The 18467-nt window shown below is 60.1% G+C and overlaps 1 protein-coding gene across 2 annotated transcripts; it reads right to left on the reverse strand.

Moving 5' to 3' along the window:
* Nucleotides 1-666: 666 nt before the first annotated feature.
* On the reverse strand, nt 667-14121 carry RBM38 (RNA binding motif protein 38). Of its 2 annotated transcripts, XM_059705219.1 has the most exons (4): nt 13676-14110; nt 12862-12985; nt 12130-12184; nt 667-2277 (listed from the first exon to the last, which is right to left on the reverse strand). In XM_059705219.1, the coding sequence occupies exons 1-4, from the start codon at nt 13910-13912 to the stop codon at nt 1974-1976; spliced, it is 720 nt and encodes a 239-aa protein (XP_059561202.1). In that variant the 5' UTR covers nt 13913-14110; the 3' UTR covers nt 667-1973. The 2 variants fall into 2 exon arrangements, with proteins under 2 accessions (XP_059561202.1, XP_059561203.1); XM_059705220.1 differs by lacking the exon at nt 12130-12184 and having other exon boundaries at nt 2139-2277; nt 13676-14121.
* Nucleotides 14122-18467: the final 4346 nt, after the last annotated feature.

The raw sequence follows: 18467 nt of genomic DNA on the forward strand, positions 1-18467 counted from the left end.
CCCAGCACACATTTCTTAGAATGAATGAATGAGCAATTTAAAAAAGTGACTGAATTAATATCCTCTCCAGCCTTAACACCTCCTCTGTGTGGCCTCTGCGATTTCCCCAGCACTGAGTGGGGCTCCAGCTAAGTTCTGGGAGATGCTGGGTCTATCCCCAGGTTGGGGCTCCTCAGCCCCAGACCAAGACCTGCCTTCCTAACTCTGACCTTGTGCCCCATCTGGCTGCCAGCACCCACCTGCTTCCTCTCAGCAGCCCTTACTCAGCGCCTTCCTTAGGTCTCTGGGGGGGGGCTGTCTCCCTATTCCATGGGGTTCTGCTGGAGCCATCAATCACAACACTGAGCCATGGCCCTCCGGGCCCTGCTCTGAGCACGCGCCTTCACTGAGCCAGTGTGCTCTCCTGGGATTTTAGGCGACCGCTGAGCGGGGAAGCACCTGGGGGAGGGGTGGGTTCCTTCCTGCCTCAGCGGGTGGTAATGGGGGCTGTGTCTGTCCCAGCACTCTGGATGCCTGCAGGCCGGCTCAGGAGACACTCTATGAACCCGTCAAAGTCCCGGCCAGGACGGTCCCGGGTGTGACTGCCACCACACGGCCCTGACTTGCTCAGGACCACTCTATGCAGGGAATCGAAGGCGCCCACGTCGAGAATTATTACAGACCAGCTTCTCTTTAAAGAAAACGAGTTTTATTTTTATAATCAGAACATTCTAATAAAAATATTATTATAACATTAGCTACCGGTATTTCCTGGGACTTGACTGCGGACCAAGCGCACCGCAAAGCGCTTGCCTGCGCCAGTCAGCCCTGAGGCCTCCCGCTTCCCTGAGGTAGGTCTGAAGGAATACCCCCAGCGCCCCCTAACCTTCTGTCCACTCTCCCCAAACCCCCTCGGCCAGGCTGCCCCTCACCTCCCCCTCCCGCCTCCTCAGGAGCCGTCACTGCGTGCTGGGCCTCTCGCCTCCCTCTGCACTGAGCCCAAGGCAGGCAGTACGTGTCAGGCTGGTCTCACCCAGGCGGGGGTGCAACAGGGGACCAAGGAGAGAGGGTGGGGGCGCTCTCAGCCAGCATCACCTAGGGCCCCCTCCCTCTGTCCCTGCAGGGGCAGCAGGGGTGGAGACAGGCTTCTGAGACAACTTACTGTCGCTGAGAGAGACCTGAAGACGCCCGCCCTCCGAGGGACTCCTGGTGCTCCAGCGACAGACACTTTTTCAAACAGAAATGCTGTCCGGCTCCTTGGGCGGAGCCATGGACATAAGTGAGTCTCAAAGTCAAAAACAGGTTCCGCTTTCCTGGGGGCAGGAGCCTCCGCTGAAAAAATAAACTGAAGTTCTGAAACATCTTAGTAGCAAAACAAGGACGGTAAGGAAAAGGCTGCAGTGCCCGGCGGGCTGGGGAGCGGCCGGCTGGTGGCCCTGCTGCACTGAGCCCCGGGGCCTGCGGAAGAGCCCGTGCCGTCACCAGAAACGAGAATTCCACGAGGCGGCTTCCCGCACACGGTCTCCCGCGTTCACAGCTTGTGCGGATGGAGCAACAATAAACAGTCAATTCACGTGCTCCTTCAGGTTTCCCTGGAGTAAGGCATCTCTGAGCAGGACAGTTTCCGCAGAGCCCGAAGGGTGCCCGGGCTCTGTGGAGGGTGGGGAGGCGTCACGGATGCTGAGGAGATGCCGGGAGACCTCAGCCCGGAGCTCGGGCGGGAGGGAGGGGAGGAGGGAGGTGAAGGGAGAAGGCAGGTGTGTGCGCGGGGAGGTCCGGCTGCATCTTCTAGAGCTCCCGCCCACTCTTTCTCTCAAAGTCCTCCCTCGAGATGTGTGGGGGCCTGGATTTAAAGGGATTTGGTCTCCAGGCCATCCTGGGTGCAGGTGGGGGTCCTGCGGGATCCCAGAGGCACAGGTGCTGGTGTGCACCCCGAGCTCGGCCGGCCACTTGCCTGGTGGGTGTGGGTGACGGGCCTCGAGGGGGCAGTGGCCTCATTGCATCCTGTCGGGCTGCAGCTGCGGAGGCTGGTACTGCACAAAGGTGGTGCCCGTGGGGGCCGAGGCCGAGAGGCCAGGGGGCACGGCAGCCGGGTAGCTATAGCCCACGAAGCTGGTGACGGAGGCAGGCGAGGCGGCGTACGGGTACTGGTCGTAGGTGGCTGGTGGGTACTGGGTATAGGCTGGGCTGGCCGGCGTGTACTCAAGGAACGGCGAGGACAGAGATGGGACGGGGGCAGCCGGGATCACCACGCTGGGCTGGACGATGGCTTGAGGGTAGATGTAGTGGGGGGTCAGCCTGTGGGGCCAAACAGAGGGGGTTGAGGTGGGACCCGGAGAGCCGGGTGCCGCTGTGTCCCTGTCCCCAGTCTATTTTTCTGTGGCTGGAACACGTCAACTGTGCAGGCCGGTGCCCTGGCTGTGCCTGCCACCCTCCCCTCCTCCAAGTTTGTATGCAAACATGCCCACTTCAGTGGTCCTTTCCCAGGCACCCCTCCCAACCCTGCACCCCACAGGACCACCAACATGATTGGGGGACCCTGTTGGAAAGTGATTTAGAATCCTAGGAGGGTGACAGCAGGCATCGAGGCCAGCTCGGGCCCTTCTGCGCATGGTACCATGTGACTGCCCAGGCTGCCGGCCCAGGAAGCCCGCCCTATATTCGCAGTCTTCCCTGTTCACCTTCCCAGCATCTGCCCCCACAACGCACACCTATAGTGCGCCGATTTACCACGCCTCCCTCCCTCCCCACCAGTGTTAGCTCCCCTGGGGGTGCTCATTCCTTTCATGGACGGCGGGCCTGGCTCCCAGGAGCCCAGTGAGTGCAGGGTGGATGGATACATAAACGCGGGAGGAAAAGCGTGCAGCAATGACGATGGTGAGGTTCGGGAAGGAGCAGCCAACAGCCTGGCGCTGCACTGCCCAGCACCCCTGACCTGTGGTGACCGTGAGGTCCAGCCCTCAGGTCAGCCTTCGCATTGGTACCTCATTTTACAACAGAAACACGGAGCTCAGTAGCTGGCCCATGGCCCCATGGCGACGGAGAGGAGGGGCCGAGACCCCCAGACCCTCTTAACTGCCATGCTGGTCCCACCAAGGCCTCGCCACTGCACACCCGGCCTTCCAGGGTAGGGATCAACTCAGTAGGTCGCAGATGAGAAACTGAGGCTAGGAAAGGCAGTATCAGCACGTGCTCACTCTGCCAACCAGCCGCTGGGCTGCCCTGGGTAAGTGGCTGAGCCGCTCTGAGCCTCACAGCTCATTGGACACAGAGGGGCCTCATGGGGTAGACAATGAGGCTGTAGGCATCTCCTCCTCCTCCTCCACCTCCACCTCCTCCACACACCAGCACAAGTTACACAGGACAGGGCCACCAAGGGGGTGAGGTGGGACCCCAACTTCCTTGCACTGTGAGATGGGCTCGGGATCCCTGCCCTGCCCCTGCTCCAAAGAGAAGCTGCTTTGAAAAGAGAAGGGAAATGTTCCCTTGGATGCTCTCGTGCACCTGGCACGGGCAGAAACAGAGACAGCGGCCTGGAGGGCAACTGGGCAGCAAGCGGGCCACCCAGGGCGTGTGCTCCGTCCCCTGGGCAGGCTCCCTCCGCACCCAAGAGAAGCCCTCACTCCGCAATGAAGACAGACGCACTCAGTACAGCACAGCAGCACCCACAGAACTGACGAAAAAAAACAGAAAAGCCCAAGCATCGTGCCCCGCGGACAAGGCAGTCCAATGTCCCCCAGACCACTCCGCACGTGGCAGGGAGATGAGCCCCTGCTCAGCCCACGCCTCTCCCCTCCATGTCAGGACAGAGAGCCGAGCGGCAGAGCAGAGCTGCTGTATATGAAAAAGGGAGGGATTTACGCTAAATGGTGAAAGTGTTTATGCTAAAAACACAAACATGTGTTTATACACATGCTAAGGACAGGTGAGGCTGTACCGCACGAAGCTACCATTTTCATGGGTGCACGAGCTGGCTGACAGCAGCTTTACACGGTATTATGTTCTGATGCGCTGGAAAGGGCTTCAGGATCACACGTGGGTTTGAACATCCTTAGAAGGCGAATGGACTCACGCGTGCCATCAGGAATAAAGCACACGAGTCATGACAGCCCGGAGGTAGAAACATCCCAAGTGTCTGTGCACTGGAGTGGGAGGGGGGTAAGCAGGCTGTGGTGGCTCAGGCCACGGAATATTATTTGGCCACAAAAAGGAATGCCGTGCTGACGCTGCTACAATGTTGGATGAACCCTGAGGACACTGCTGGGTGAAACCAGCCAAACAAAAGGCCACACACTGTGCGATTCTATCAACAGGAAACACCTACAACAGGCGAATCCAGAGCGGGAGGGAGCCTGGGCTGCGGGGCTGCGGGGCTGCGGGGCTGCGGGGCTGCGGGAGGTGCAGGGGAGGGCTGCAGGGGTTGCTCAGGGTCTCCTGGGGGTGAGGGGGATTCCGGATTACACACAGTGGTGATGGCTGCCCACCTTTGTAAAGGGGCTTAACGCCTTCAAATGAGATTCGCGGTCAGGTGGACGTCACCACCTAGAGCACATAGGTAGGGGCACCCTGAGCAGGAGCCAGCATCGGGGGTCAGTGCTGCTGGACGCGGCGTGGGCAGAGCTGACGCGAATGACAGCGCTGGGGGCCCCCGGACCAGCAGCAAACACCTGAGGGATGAGAGTCTGGGGCACACCTGGCTCCATGCCCCAGGTGCGCCCAGATCCCTGGTCTGGGCCACGATGCCGGCTTCCCCCCAATCCTTTCAGAAGCCTCTGCTGCCCACCCCATGGGAACGAGAACCTTGAACAGAGCCAGGCTGGGTTCGAATCCCACCTCGGCTCTCACCTGCCAAGGCTGTGCTCTGGGCCAGGATGTGGTGCTGAGCAGACCGTACAACCGCTGGCCTCTTGGGGCCTGGCTTCCAGGAGGGGAAGAGTCACAACAACACGCCAACCCGTGAGCCAGTCCTGAGACTCAGGGGAGGCTTTTTGGAAGGGCGACTGCACAGAGCTGGAGCTCCATGGCCTCTCCCTCACCGAATCCCAGTGAGCAGCTGGAGGGGTGAGCTCCAAAGCCCTCAGGCACTCACCTCTCCAGACAGGTGAGGGGCTCTGCGGCCCTCAGGCCTCCTGGGAAGGAGCAAACAGACACAGGATAGAGCATGCCGTGGGGCAGTGCCCACCAGGCCACCGTCCTGGCCGTCATCAGTGTGGTGCCACCCACCACAGGAATCCACACCCACCTTCCAGGACCTTGGAACACTCCTTAACTTGAGGTTATGGAAGCTTTGAGCCCAGAACTTCTCCAGGCACAGGCAGCGATGGCCCTACCCCAACATCCCACGTACTGGCTAAAAGCATGGATCCTCACAGCCTGAAGGTGGATGGGTGGGTCCAGGACCCTGCAACTGACAGCCCCCAAAGACTCTACCACGCACCGCACTCAGGAACCACTGCCTAGACCAGGGCCTCACACTGTCCACAGCAGAAGTACCTGGGGCTTTACAATGACAGGTTCATGGCCACACCTGTCTCAAGGTACGGCCGGCTCAGGCAGCTGTCACACCAGGTTTCAACCCCCCTTCCCCCCACCAGTGTCAGGACCAGAGCTCTGCCCCGGCGACCGGAGCTGCCCTGCTGGCGGCACTCAGACACCATCAGGGTGAACAATGTTCAAGTTGGGGAGGAAAGGGACCCCGTTTCCTGTCCCTTGGGGATACTGTCTGCATGTATTTACCTGCTTCCCTCAGGTGCTCTGCCCCACCACTCAGTATGTGAAACCCCAAGGCAACTTACAAAGCTTTTCACAGCCATGGAAAAGGTGCTGTTGTTATCCCATTTCCAAGAGAGACAAACTGAGGCTCAAAGAGAGGCCTGAGTGACTGTGCAGTCCCACAGCCAGGGCACAGCAAAGCAGAGTCTGCCCCCACCCGCCCGCCGCCTGGTACCTAGGCCCACAAGCACTGGCGGCAGGCTGGGGTGCGGACCCAGACCCACTCCGGGGCCCACCCAGACGGGAGCGGCCTGGGCACCACGAGCACCTGTCCAAGACACGGCCTTCCTGGTGGTTCTGTCCGGCTGCACGGAGGCCAGGACACAACAGAAGACAAGCCGAGGGGAGGGGCGAGGAGGCGGCAGAGCCCGCCAGGCAGGCCCCCCACCGCCCCGCAGCTGTGCACGGGGCAGTCAGGGGCTCTTCCTGTCTGTGGAATGGGTCCTGAGGAGGATGGCCTAGAGTTCGCTGTGAGCACCAAGACCCTCCCCTGGGACAGCGGTTCTCAGCACAGTGCCTGCCCTCAGGGGACATGGCCACATCGGGGACATTCTGGCTGTCGCGTTGGTGTGCTGCTGGCATCCAGTGGGTGGAAGCCAGGGGTGCTGCCAACATCTGCACTTCCCAGGCCGGCCCGCCCGAGAATTCCCTAGCACCACAGAGAGGCGAGACCCTGCAGGAGACTACAAAGCCACGGCAAATACAAGGACTTCTCACCTCCATGACCACAGGCCAGACAACCACAGCCTCCCAACACTCAAAGCAAAACTCGCAGTGAAAAGCACTCGGCCACAGTCCGGAGGACCCGTTTTCTGAATGCAAAGCTACCTCCAAAAGTAAAAATAAAAAAGGCAAATGGGCTGGTTTCACTTTTTTCTGCTCTCTGGAGACGTGACCTCAGGCCCTGCCAGGCCTCCGGGCACCCCAGGCTCGCTGGGGCCATCAGACAATAGGCAAGTGCGAGGGGTGGCGGGCCGAGATGCCCTTCCTGGGACCCCGCCAGGCCCTGGCACAGCATCTCCACCAGAACCTGCTCTTCACCCAAAAGGGCACCCACACCAGCCTCCCCTCACCGCCAAGACCAACCCGACCTTCCGCCCATCTGCTCAGGCCCAAAGCTCTGGAATCTTCTCGGATTCCTCTTTCTCTGACATATCCCTTAAAATGTATTCAGAATCCCACCCTTCTCACCCCTGCGCTGTTCGGAGCAGCCGCCATGGCCGCGAGCCTGATGTGTTACTTGGACCCCCTCCACTCTAGCCTGGCGCCCAGCGCACCCAGCCGCCAGAGGGGCACTGTACAGACCAAGTGACCCGGCCTCATCGCTCAGGGCCACCTTGGCACTCAGAGTAAATCCCAAAAGCTCCCCCGGGCCCCATGGCCACCCTGCTGGGCCCTGCACACCCATCTCCCACTTCCTCCCCTGCCTGGGGCTCCTTTCTCCCCACAGCGCCTGCTGCCAGCAGAGACACGATTATTCCCTTTTCCGTTCGTCCCCATCCCCAGGACCACTCTGCGGCAGAATGCTCTGTAACCACAGCAGGGAACCAACCGTCTCACGCGTACGGAGCCCCCAGCCTGGCACAGAGCCAGGGGGTACCTGCTGAATGAACTGGCTGACTGAGCGCCCGGCTTCCTTCCTGCACCACACGGGAGGGGTCGGGAGGATGACCGGACGCCCCAGCACGCTGCAGAGCACCTGTCACGTCTGCATGGCAGATGGGGAAACTGAGGCTCAACAGGAAAGTCACGAGGACAAGGAAGTCAAGAGGGGCCTCCAGACTCGTCACCCAGCTGTGGCATGAAGGGGCTGGCCCACCCAGCCCACTCCCCCTTTGCGGGCATGTGGAGCCTGCACCAGCCTGTCTGTGGCCTGGCCTCCCCCTGGGCTGAGGCTTGTGGACGAGGCTCTCCAGCCAGAGAAGGGGCTCTCTTGCCGGACCAGTGGGGCGGGCGAGGGGCTCCTCCTCCCAGAGGATGGTGGAGCTGCTTTCTGTTAGGGCAGACAGGGACAAACAGCAGGTGTGCACGGGCCACACGGGCCACCCGCCGCCCCCGTTCACTCCAGTGAGTGACAAACAGGAAGTGCCAGTCACCCAGACACCCTGAAAGTAACAACAAGCCACGTGATGCCCCACAGCGGGGAGAGGGCACAGACCTCCTCCCAGCACCCTCAGCTCCTGGCTCTGACCTCACTTCCTTCTGTGCCCTCAAGGCACTGACTCCCCAACGCACGGCCCCTCCCCGCCCCCAGCTTTATTTACTTCATATTATGAAATAGTCAAAGACTCCCAAGAAGTTGCAAAAATAGTACAGAGAGGTCCCCGGATGTGAGGTCTTATAACCCAGTGCGTTACCTAAGCCAGGAACCAACACACACGACTATTAACCAGGCTCCAGGCCTGGTGGGGTTTCACCAGTTTTTGACGTGTCCTGGTGTGTAAGTCCCACACTGTCACACAGCCCATGCAGGGCTGTGCCAGGCCAAGAGGAACGCCCTGCGCAGCTGCACCCCCAGGAGCTCTCGGGCCCTCGCGTGCCCTGCTGGCTTTGTGAGTCTGGCTACCCCATTGGAGTGAGCCCCTGCGACGGGGACCGGGTCTTTCTTATTCTAAGTGTCCGGGCACAGGGCCTGGTATACAAGAGGCGTTCAACAAGCACTCAATGAATGAACGATTCTGGGAACAGCCCTGTGCGTGCGGCCCAGGCCCGAGTGCTCCACATCTCCGTCACCCCCGGCCCCTCTCCTGTCCTGGTGGTGGGGAGCTCCATGCAGACCCTGCACATGCACATTCGCGGCTGCAGGTCTCCATGTGGGCAGCCCCCACACAGAGATGCAGGGCCCCTACACTACAGGCCAGGTGGTCTGTGCAATGCCTGGGAGAAGGTCCCATGGGGTTGTCAGTCCCAGGGAGTCTGGGTTTGTCCAAGGCTGGCCAGAGGGAGGGGCTGGGCCTCATGGAAGGAACCAGGGTGCCGGAGCCCCTAACTTAGGGCCCCCACACCCACACTGTGAGAGCTTAGGCAAGTTTCTCCTCTGGTGCCTGCACTGAGGCTGGAGTGACACCCTGTCAAGGGCTGCCGTGCGACTCGTCACTGACAAATCCCAGGCCTTCCCATGGGCCAGGCCCCCATTGACCGCTCAGCACACAGGCGCTCACTCGGCTGGGAGGCATTCCCACCAGCCAAACGGGGAGAAGAACCCAGAGAGAAGGGGCTGGCCTGGCCTCGAACCCAGGCAGACCCCAGGGTCCTCGCTCCAGCACCCAGCACACCTGACACCCAGCTGCCCCAAGACTCCCTCTTGTCATCTGGGCCCCCAGGGCCTGGCCCCACGCCTGGCACAGAGCAGGGCTCACGGAAAACGGGTGTGGGGTCCACAGCATGGCCCTCTTAAGAATGGGGCGGGTAGGCTGTGCCCAGGGAAGCAGCTGGCCCTTCAAAAATAACCCGGGGGGCGTTCCAAGTGCAGGCAGGCCCAGGACCAGCCTCAGATCCTGGCAGGCCTTAGGCCCAAGCGTGAACAAACACCATTGGACACCAGGAGGCCCCTTCCAGGCCAGACCCAAGGCTCTCCAAACTGCTCTGACCCTCACTCCTGCCTGCAGCTGGCTGACTGTCCCACCAGCCAGCAAAGGGACGCGCTCCTGCCTTGATCAAGCCACTCATCACCTGGCCTCGGCCCCGTATGTGGGTACGTGAAGGAAATGCAGTCGGCGAGTCAGGTCCTGAAAGAGCCCAACAACCTACTTCTTTGGTGACTCTTCCCACACTGACATGTACGGCCCCGCCAGGGGAGGAATTCCAGAAGCCTTGCCCAAAAGCGGGGCCGAGGGATCCTTCGAGTGTCCGGGCCTATGGGGACCAGGAAGTCCAGCCAGGCAGGGGAGGGGTTAACCGGTTTACAAACTGAGCTGCCCGGGCTCCGGCTCCCACAGTGCCCTCAGCCAACAACAGGCCTGGCCTCGCTGCCAGCCCGGAGCTGACAAAACTGACCGCTGAGTCAGGCCCGGCCACACTCCCAAGCCCGATTGTTTGCAAAGACAAAAGGGACGCTGACAGACCAACTCCCGGCTGGGCAGGCGGGCACTGGGAGAGGCAGCTGACCCCGCAGCCCAGCCGGCTGCCTCTCCTGGGTAACGCACCCAAGGGCCTCCCCCAGGCCTGGACCTCACTGAGGCCTGGTCGGGGGGAGGCGGCGAGATTCTGAGAGACTTCAGTCCCCCCGCCGATGGACAGTCCTTCTAATCCCTTGTCCCTGTTTGGGTGTCCACCCCCTGGCAACCAACAAATAGCTGGAGGCCTCTTCCCCGTCGTCACAGGTATTAAATGGCCAGCCAGCAGGTTCAGTTACAAAACATTGTCACCAGAGGTGGGGAACGCCTGGCGGCAAGATCTGTGACCGACCCCAACTACCTTCACAGGGGTGACGCTCTGGGGACCCCAAGGGGCACGGTCAGGCATCCCTCTCATCCCCCACCCCCACCCGAGAACAGGGGTTGAGAATGTGGATTCTAGAGCTGGCCTGGGTTCAAATCCTGCCACTCCAGCCACCCTAGACCGGTTGTTAACCTTTCCTCAACCTTTCCTCAACCTTTCTTTGCCCCGGTTTCCCTATCTGTGAAGAGAGGATGTATCAATCCCCATTTCAGAGGGCAGGCGTGAGGACAGGAGAGACGTGGCAGGAGCACCCAGCCCCACGTGCCGGCACCGTGTCAGAGGAAGCTGGAGGCTCAGGAAGAGGACATCACTTGCCAAGACGGATCCAGCTGGTAAGTGACAGAATCAGGATTTGAACGTGGGTCTGCAGGATCCAGAGACCAGGCACCGACAGTTACTAGAGTCCCAGAGACAGCTGCGATGGATCAGACTTGGGTGGGGAAGGCATTGTTGCATTTTAAGCAGGAAAGAGCTGCATGTGCCCGAGGCTCACGCCCTGATCTTTGTGCAGCTGGCCCTGCCCCGGGGCACCTGGTGTGGATCCCGGGAACACAGCCAGGGCTATGAAAATGAGGAACGCCCTCCTCGTGTGGCCTGAACCCCAGAGAGGAAGAACCTGGGGTGATGGCAGGAAGACTGAGGTGTCTCCAAAACCCTTCCAAGACAGCTGCAGACCTTTACGCAGGAAACCCAGAACCACCTGTTCTCGGCCACCCTCCAGGCTCCCCCCCAGGAGGGCAGACTGAAGCTGAGCTCACACACATGTGCAATCCACACCGAAACCACGTGCAGGCACCCCCGAGTCTGGGCACGGAGCAGTTCCTCCGTCATCTGGCTGACCTGCGCAGTCCACTGGAGCCTGGCTGTATCCCTGCTCTGGTCCTTGGTCCACACGGCCTGCCCCAGTGCGCCTGGATGCTCCTCAGGCTGTGCCGCTCTCCAGGGCAGGGGCACACACGAATGCGCACAACTGGTCTCTAATAGCCTAAGAAGTGCTAATGTTCTAAAAGGAGCTGCCTGTTTTGCAACGGTCCTCCCGCCTCCCACAAAGAAACAACCTCCCAACCCCAACAACAAGCTCCCTGCACGGGGCGCACAGCCGACATCAATCACGGGGCTGGAAAGTCAGACGGCATAGCAAGCTCCTTTGTGCCCCTGAAGTGTGCATGTCCTTCCCCAAGCAGCTGCCAGGCTTTATATGTTCTAAGAAAAAAAGCGAAGTGGGGGCGGGGGGGGGGTGCTTTTTTGGACAGAGGAGGGTGGGACACACTGCTCCAAAGCATGTCAGACAAAAGGCCCACCGGCCAGCCCACTGGGGCCAGGGACATCTGGCCTGATCCTGGCTCACCTGCTCCAGCTTCACAAACCTCGGACCCCAGCTGGCAGTGACCTGCTGCCACCATCTGTTGGGCACTTGGAGGTCAGAGGGGCTCCCCGAGAAGAGCCCAGCTTGCCAGTTCCTAAGAACATTAGCAATACTTCCAGAGACTCACCGCCCCAAGCCACACGGTCCTCACGCCGGCACTCACAGCAATCAGAGGTGCTGCTCCTGTCCCCATCGCGGTGAGGACACAGGCAGAGGCGCCTCTGTCAGCTGCTGGAGGCCACGCCGCTCGTAAGGGGGAAGCCGGGATCTGAACCCAGGCTGCAGGCTCCAGCCCATGCTCCCCACTCTGAGGTGTGGCCTCTGCCAGGGGTGGAGAACTGAAACCAGTCTTCTCTCAGTTCTCCCAGCTTGTCCCCACCCTCTCCCACCCCAAAAACACAATCATGTTTCTGAAAAGTTGGAGATGACCAATGGTTCTCTAGACACAGAAAGGGGGCTGCTGATGGCACAACCAAGGCAGTGGGGTTGGCGGTCCTAGGATGAAATGGGCACCCACACTGGGAGGCCCAGGAAACCCCCCACCCCCGTCTCCAGCCAGCCAGTCCACTCACCCATAGGTCCGCTGGATCAAGGTGGGGTGCAGCTGCTGTACCCCGATGGCAAAACCTACAACGAGACCAGTTAGGGGTTAGGCCAGCCGTGGGCAAACTACGTTTGAAATGAATAAAACTATTGAAAAAAAAGACCGTACCCTTTTATGTAATGATGTTTACTTTGAATTTATACTAGTTCACACAAACACTCCATCCATGTTTTTGTTCCGGCCCTCCGGTCCAGTTTAAGAACCTATTGTGGCCCTCGAGTCAAAAAGTTTGCCCACCCCTGGGCTAGGCCTTACCGGGGATGCAGAACAACCCAGCCATACAAGTCCAACCAAAAAGGATAATCCACTTCCTTGCCCCTCCCAGGCTACCCCCACGTGAACACCAAAGCTCCCAGCCAAACAGGTCAAGGGACCTGGGGGGTAGCAGCCTCTAGGCTTTGGTCCTTCTGACCTCAGGTCCCAGAGACCAACTTCCTGTCTCCTGAGAGGACAGCTAACAACGGGGTGACGCACCCTCCTCACCCTGTCCTACAGGCACATGCAGCTAGACCGGCTAGATGCAGGGGTCCAGCTCCCAAGCTAGGGGATGACTGTCCTGTGATGGCTCTGCAGGCACATGACACCGACTGCCACTCCTGGGGCGGGCAGAGCAGGGCAGGTCAGGGGGGGTGTCACTAGGCAGATACCCATGCTGAATATAGCAGCTGACAAAAGCCTGGGAAGGGAAACAGCCTCTCACCAGAATGGAGGCTCCTCGGCTTGGCGCCCAGATAGGCCAGGTTCACGTTGGCCTTGCGGCCGTCGATGTTGGGGTTCGGGTCTTTGCAAGCCCTCTCCGCTGCCGCCCGGTCGGCCATCGTCACCTGGAGAAGCAGAGGCGTCAGAGGCTTCCCCTGTAGGGTGCAGGGCAGCGGGCTCCACCCCCCACCCCCGTGACCCCACACCTGGGGCCCTCCCACAAAGCTGCCCCCTGGGTTCCAGCTCCTCCCTCCAAGTTCAAGTGCGAGGGGCAGCTTGGGCTCCAAGGACAGAAACAACCCCCAGAGAGAGGCAGGGGCCTATCTATCCATTTCCCATGGCAGGGGTCTGGGGACACGTCGTTAGGAGGACGAACTGTTCACTTAAATTGATGCTCCCGGGTGGCGGCCCAGGGGACGGTTGGAAACTATGGGGGGAGGGGCGCCAAAGGGCTCAAAGCGCCCGGGGAGGCTCCGCTTCTCCCTGGCTAGCTGCTCCAGAAAGTCCCGAGAACAGTCGTCTGACCCCCAAACCTCGCCACAAACTCCGAAGTTCTAACTGAACACAGCGGGTCCCCTTTTAAGCCGGGCGTGGGGTGGGGGCAGGTAGACCCAGCCGCGGGTAGTGGGGGCGGAACCGGCTGGCGCGTGAACCGCCGCCCCCGGAGTCCGAGAGGGGGCAGCAGGTGCCGGCGCCGGCTGAGGGCGCCCCGAGCGGCCGCGGGGCGGCTGGGCGTGCGCCCGCCGGTGGACTCAGCGCCCCGGGCCAAGATAAGTGCAGGTTGGGGTGCGCGCCCGGCCGCGGGGGCCACTTACGAAGCCGTAGCCGCGGGACTTGCCCGTCTGACGGTCGGTGATGACCACGGCCTCCTCGATGTCCCCGAAGCCCTCGAAGTACTTCCTGAGCGAGGCGTCGGTGGTGTGGTAGGGCAGGCCGCCCACGAAGATCTTGGTGAACGTGGTGTCCTTCTGAGAGCCGTGCATGGCGCCGGGGGCGGCCGGGGGCCGCGGGAAGCCCGCGCTCGGGGCGCACGGCGCGGGCTGCAGCAGCATGGGGGGCGCCCTGCGGCCTACGGACCCCGGCCGCGCGGGGGTGCGCTCATGGGCGACGGCGCGGGGAGAGCTGGGCAGCAGGGGCGCCTCCGGGCCGGTCCACTCGAGGGCCGCTCCCGCCGTGCACGCCGCGCTAAGCTGCGCCGCGCTCCAGCCGGCGCTGCGGGCACTCTGCGCCCCGGCGCCTGCCCCCGGGCTTTGTAGCCGGCTCCGCCCCCAGGCAGCCTCGGGCCCGCCCCCGTCCGGCCCCTGGCGCGCGGGGTCCGCCGGGAAGCGTAGTCCGGGCCCCGCCCCGCCGCGCCCGGAGCGCAGGGGGAAGCATTGGGGTGGGGTCTGACGCCGCGGGAGCCCGCGCATCCGGACGTTTCCGGAGGTCCTACTACGTGCCCGCGTGGTTCCAGGCCTCTGCCCTCGTGGAACGCAGAATCTAATGAATTAGATATGGGCAATTATTAGACCATGGTTACTGAGTCAATATTTATCCCATTGCTACTAGAGTACAGCGACATATGCTAAAGGTGAAATGATTTTTTAAAAAATCTATAGATATAATTCATTCGACAAATATTAATCAGGACATGGGGGCTGCAGGGATGCACAAAACACACTCTAGCCCCACGGAGCATCTATGACTAAGACAATCCAACAAGTAAAAATATACAATATATAATCTGGAAAGAAATAAATCAGGTTGCTGCTGCAGGAGGGGCTCGAGTGGTCCCGGAGGCCCCCCTCCACAGAAGGTGATGGGTCAGGGGAGGTAGTTGTGGGCTCGTCAGAAGTCTGTCCCCAGCCAAAACCGGTTTGGCTCAGTGGATAGAGCGTCGGCCTGCGGACTGAAAGGTCTCAGGTTCGATTCCGGTCAAGGGCATGTACCTGGGTTGCGGGCACATCCCCAGTAGGAGATGTGCAGGAGGCAGCTGATCGATGTTTCTAACTCTCTATCTCTCTCCCTTCCTCTCTGTAAAAAAATCAATAAAATATATTTGAAAAAAAAAAAAAAAAGTCTGTCCCCAACCTCTGCTGCTGTCAGAGATTCCTCCTTGTGTGTGGGCCACCCTTGGAAGAGAACAAGCAGAGGCTGTCCACCTTGCCTTTGTTCCTGTCTCCCACAGAAACAGGCCCATCAGGCAGGTTGGCTACAGAGTTTGCAGAGTTCAAAGTTATTAGGAAATTCACATTTGATGGGAGAGCACTTAACCAAGTGTGGGGCCTTTCTGAGCAACCAGCCGTGGGGCTGTGCAGGTCACTGCCCTCAAAGCTGGCCCTGGCACCAACTTCCCCTACCAGTAGGTCACACCATGATGCCAGGCCAGCTCTGGGGGCCTCAGACCTTCTGCATGTCCGGGCACCATTGTGACCCCTGTACTGTTGGGAACTGGAACTCGAAGTGGGGTCACTTCTGGCCCCAAACCTATGGACTTCTCTCTGGACAATGGGACACAGTCTGGGGTCTGTGGGGACACTAGTGACACCAGGCAGGCTGAAGAGGAAGGGATGCAGGCGAAATGTTTGCCAGTTATTGAGGCTGTGTTTGAACCCAGGTCCACTCAAACCTGTCTCAAGCCCTTGGACTCCCTCACCCCAAGATCCACTGGCAGCCACTGAAGTCTGATCCCTCCTTCCCAAGCCCCTGGCCCTAACCGCCTTCCACTGGGTATGGAACCCTGTCTTCAAAGAGCCTACAGGGAACACACTTTTCTGTGTCAACTCATTTCCCCCTTCTCTTGTCACTCACTGTCCCTCCGACTCGCTGGGCACAACACTGCCTCCAGGCCTTTGCCACATCACCTGGCAAGCAGAGGGCCCTCGGGAAATACATGAGTGAACGCACAACGGAGTGAAGGAGGCGAGGAGAGCTCTCAACCGGGAAAGGGCCCCTCCGACCGCCCTTTTTGAAAACTTTGATTACAGTGTGACTGGCACTTTTCCTCCCTGGCTGCTGGAAAATCAGCCACCATCCGTGAACGACACAGTAACGATCGAGTCCAGGAAGTTCGTGAACAGACGACTTCGGGGAAAACAAATGGCCATTGCCGTCCTTTGCCCTGGGAAGGTAGCAGTCCAGTACCTAAGACAGAAATTCAGGGGAAACTAGCCTAAACGCAGTATAAGACCACGCCGAAGTCACCTCTGCATCTGGGTTCAGAACCCATTTTGGTGGTGGCAAGACAAACTGGCTTTGTGATTCCTTGGATTAGGAACTGAAGCACGAACCCACACACGGACTCACAAGACATGGCCTGTATGAAAAGAAGACTCAGGAAACAGAGGAAGGAACGCAAGAACAGAATGAATAAAGTCAGGGATCTGCGAAGCCAGTGATGGAGCAGGCAAAGAAAAAAGAGTAAAGATTCTCCCGTGACTTCATCTGTGGCGACTGTGCAGATTTTTCGCGAGAGGATTAATACACTAAGAACTTTTAACAAATAAAATAAAGTGTGACCTACACTTGTTGCGCCAGGGAGGACGGCCACTGCTCGATCACGTGATCTTTTGCAAGCTGGGTTCTTTCGCTGGGCCTCAGTTTCCCCTTTTGTGCCAGACAGGTTCTGAAGCCTCGGCCAGGAAGGGCTGGGGCAGGAGCCGCGGCGCCCTTGGCACACTCCCGGGCGGGGGGTGGGGCGCGGGCGGCGGCGACCCCGGAACTACAACTCCCAGCGCCGCCCGCGCCGGCCCCACCCTGCCCCCCTGCAGCCGGGGAGGTGCTCCCGCGGGGCGCGCGGCTACGGGCGCGCGGGCGTCTGTGGAGCACGTGCTGGCGCCGGGGTCCGGAGGTGTCCGCCAAGGTCCCGGCCCTGGGCGGCCGCCAGTGCGGGGCCACAGGGTCAGAAAGCGGGAAGCACGGGGCTCGGCGGGATGTCGGTCCAGCTCCGGGCGGTGGGCTCCCTGCGTGCACCTCGCCGCCCGCCCCGCCCGGAAGTCGCGGGGTATAGGGGGAGGTGGGGGCTGCAGTGTCTTAAGAAGCGGATGCCCAGGTACGGGTTCGTTAACCCATTCATCCCCTGATCCCTTAAGCTTCGGCATCGTCAGCCTCTCCGACTGTCCGGTAGCCCCACGGCCCCAAGTGTCACCAACTTCTCCCTGAGCCATTTATTTACCCAATTCATACTTAATTTAACGAATGGGCTATCATGGGCTGGCAGGCAGGCGGGCTTCTGGGCCCCAGGGATACTGCACGTAGGAAACAAACGCGCCTGCCCGCTTCCCGCAGCGAGCTCACATTTCAGGAGGAGAAAGAATGAATTAAGTTGAATATTGCATTTAGGCAAGTTTTCCAGGCAGTTGCTGAGAAGGGACCAAGGAAGAGGGGAGAAGGGACAGGTGTACTTAGCTTCTTGAAAGGCCCCTGGGAAATGGTGAGAACCAGAGCCATGAGAGTAAAGGGAACAGCAGAGGGAACAGGAAAGATGAAGGCTCTGCGGTGGGAGATACAGCCACCAACATTTATCGGCTACTTTCGAGTGCTGGGCGCTTGCATGTGGCTAATTCTCACCACTGGGAGTAATGGAGGCCAGTTGCCTTGGAGTGCCCGATTTGGGCCAGGCCCTTGTCTGGGTTACTTACTGAGATTAGGTGGTTTAATCGCAAAACAGCCTTTGTGGTCGGTGGTACTCTTAGCCCAGTTTTAAGCTCAGAGTGGCTTCCCCAAGGCCACCAAGGGTAGTAACAGACCGGCCAATCCATGATGCCAGTTTGTCCCGCCCACGGCCTTTAAGGAGGCCTTGTCTCCCCACTTGCCGGTGGGACCTCAGAGAGGTTAAGTGATGTGAGACCCAAGCGGAAATCCGTTGGGCTTCTGTGAAAGCGTCCAATTTCTTCTAAAAGAAACCGTTGCAGCTGGGATTAGCCCCTCATGCTCCTGCTGCTCTGAAGGCGGGTGGCATGTCTGGAGCTGGGCAGCCTCTGCCACATGAGGCAGAGTCCAGGAGACTCACAGACACCAGTCCTGATCCCACTAAACACAGGCCATTTGGCAACGTCTGGAGATATTTTTGGTTGTCAATAGGGAAGGAATGGTATTGGCATCTAGGATGCGGAGGCCAGGGAAGCTGCTAAATATCCTACAGGACACAGGATGCCCCACCACAAAGACCTATCTGGCCCCAAACGTCAACAATGTCAACAATGCTGAGACTGAGAAACGTGTGCTAAACTGATGCCAACGACGAGGCGCCTTGTTATGGATGAAGAAACCCCTGAGGAGTCCTCCTTCCGCTCCCCAGCCCTGGAGGCCCGGTGGTTTGGGCGGTCAGCCTGGAGGGTGATCTTGGTCCTGTCATTTGTGACATTGGGCTGGGCTCTCCCTCTAAAGCCCCAGCCCCTTCCTCACAGGGCGACCAGGTGCCTTCTGCATTGGGGGCTTGGGAGGGCTGGGGGGGGGGGAGAGCACAGGCGGAGTCGCTGGGGGCCAGCACCCAGAAACTGTGTCTGCCCTATACACATACTGCCCTTCGTCCCCCGCGGACGGTGTGCCGGGCTCCCAGCTCTGGGTGTGGCAGATGGAACAGCCCCGTCCCCTGCCTGCTGCCCACACGGGATGTCTGACACTGAG

The sequence above is a fragment of the Myotis daubentonii genome, chromosome 8 (assembly GCF_963259705.1).
Source record: "Myotis daubentonii chromosome 8, mMyoDau2.1, whole genome shotgun sequence".
NCBI lineage: Eukaryota > Metazoa > Chordata > Mammalia > Chiroptera > Vespertilionidae > Myotis > Myotis daubentonii.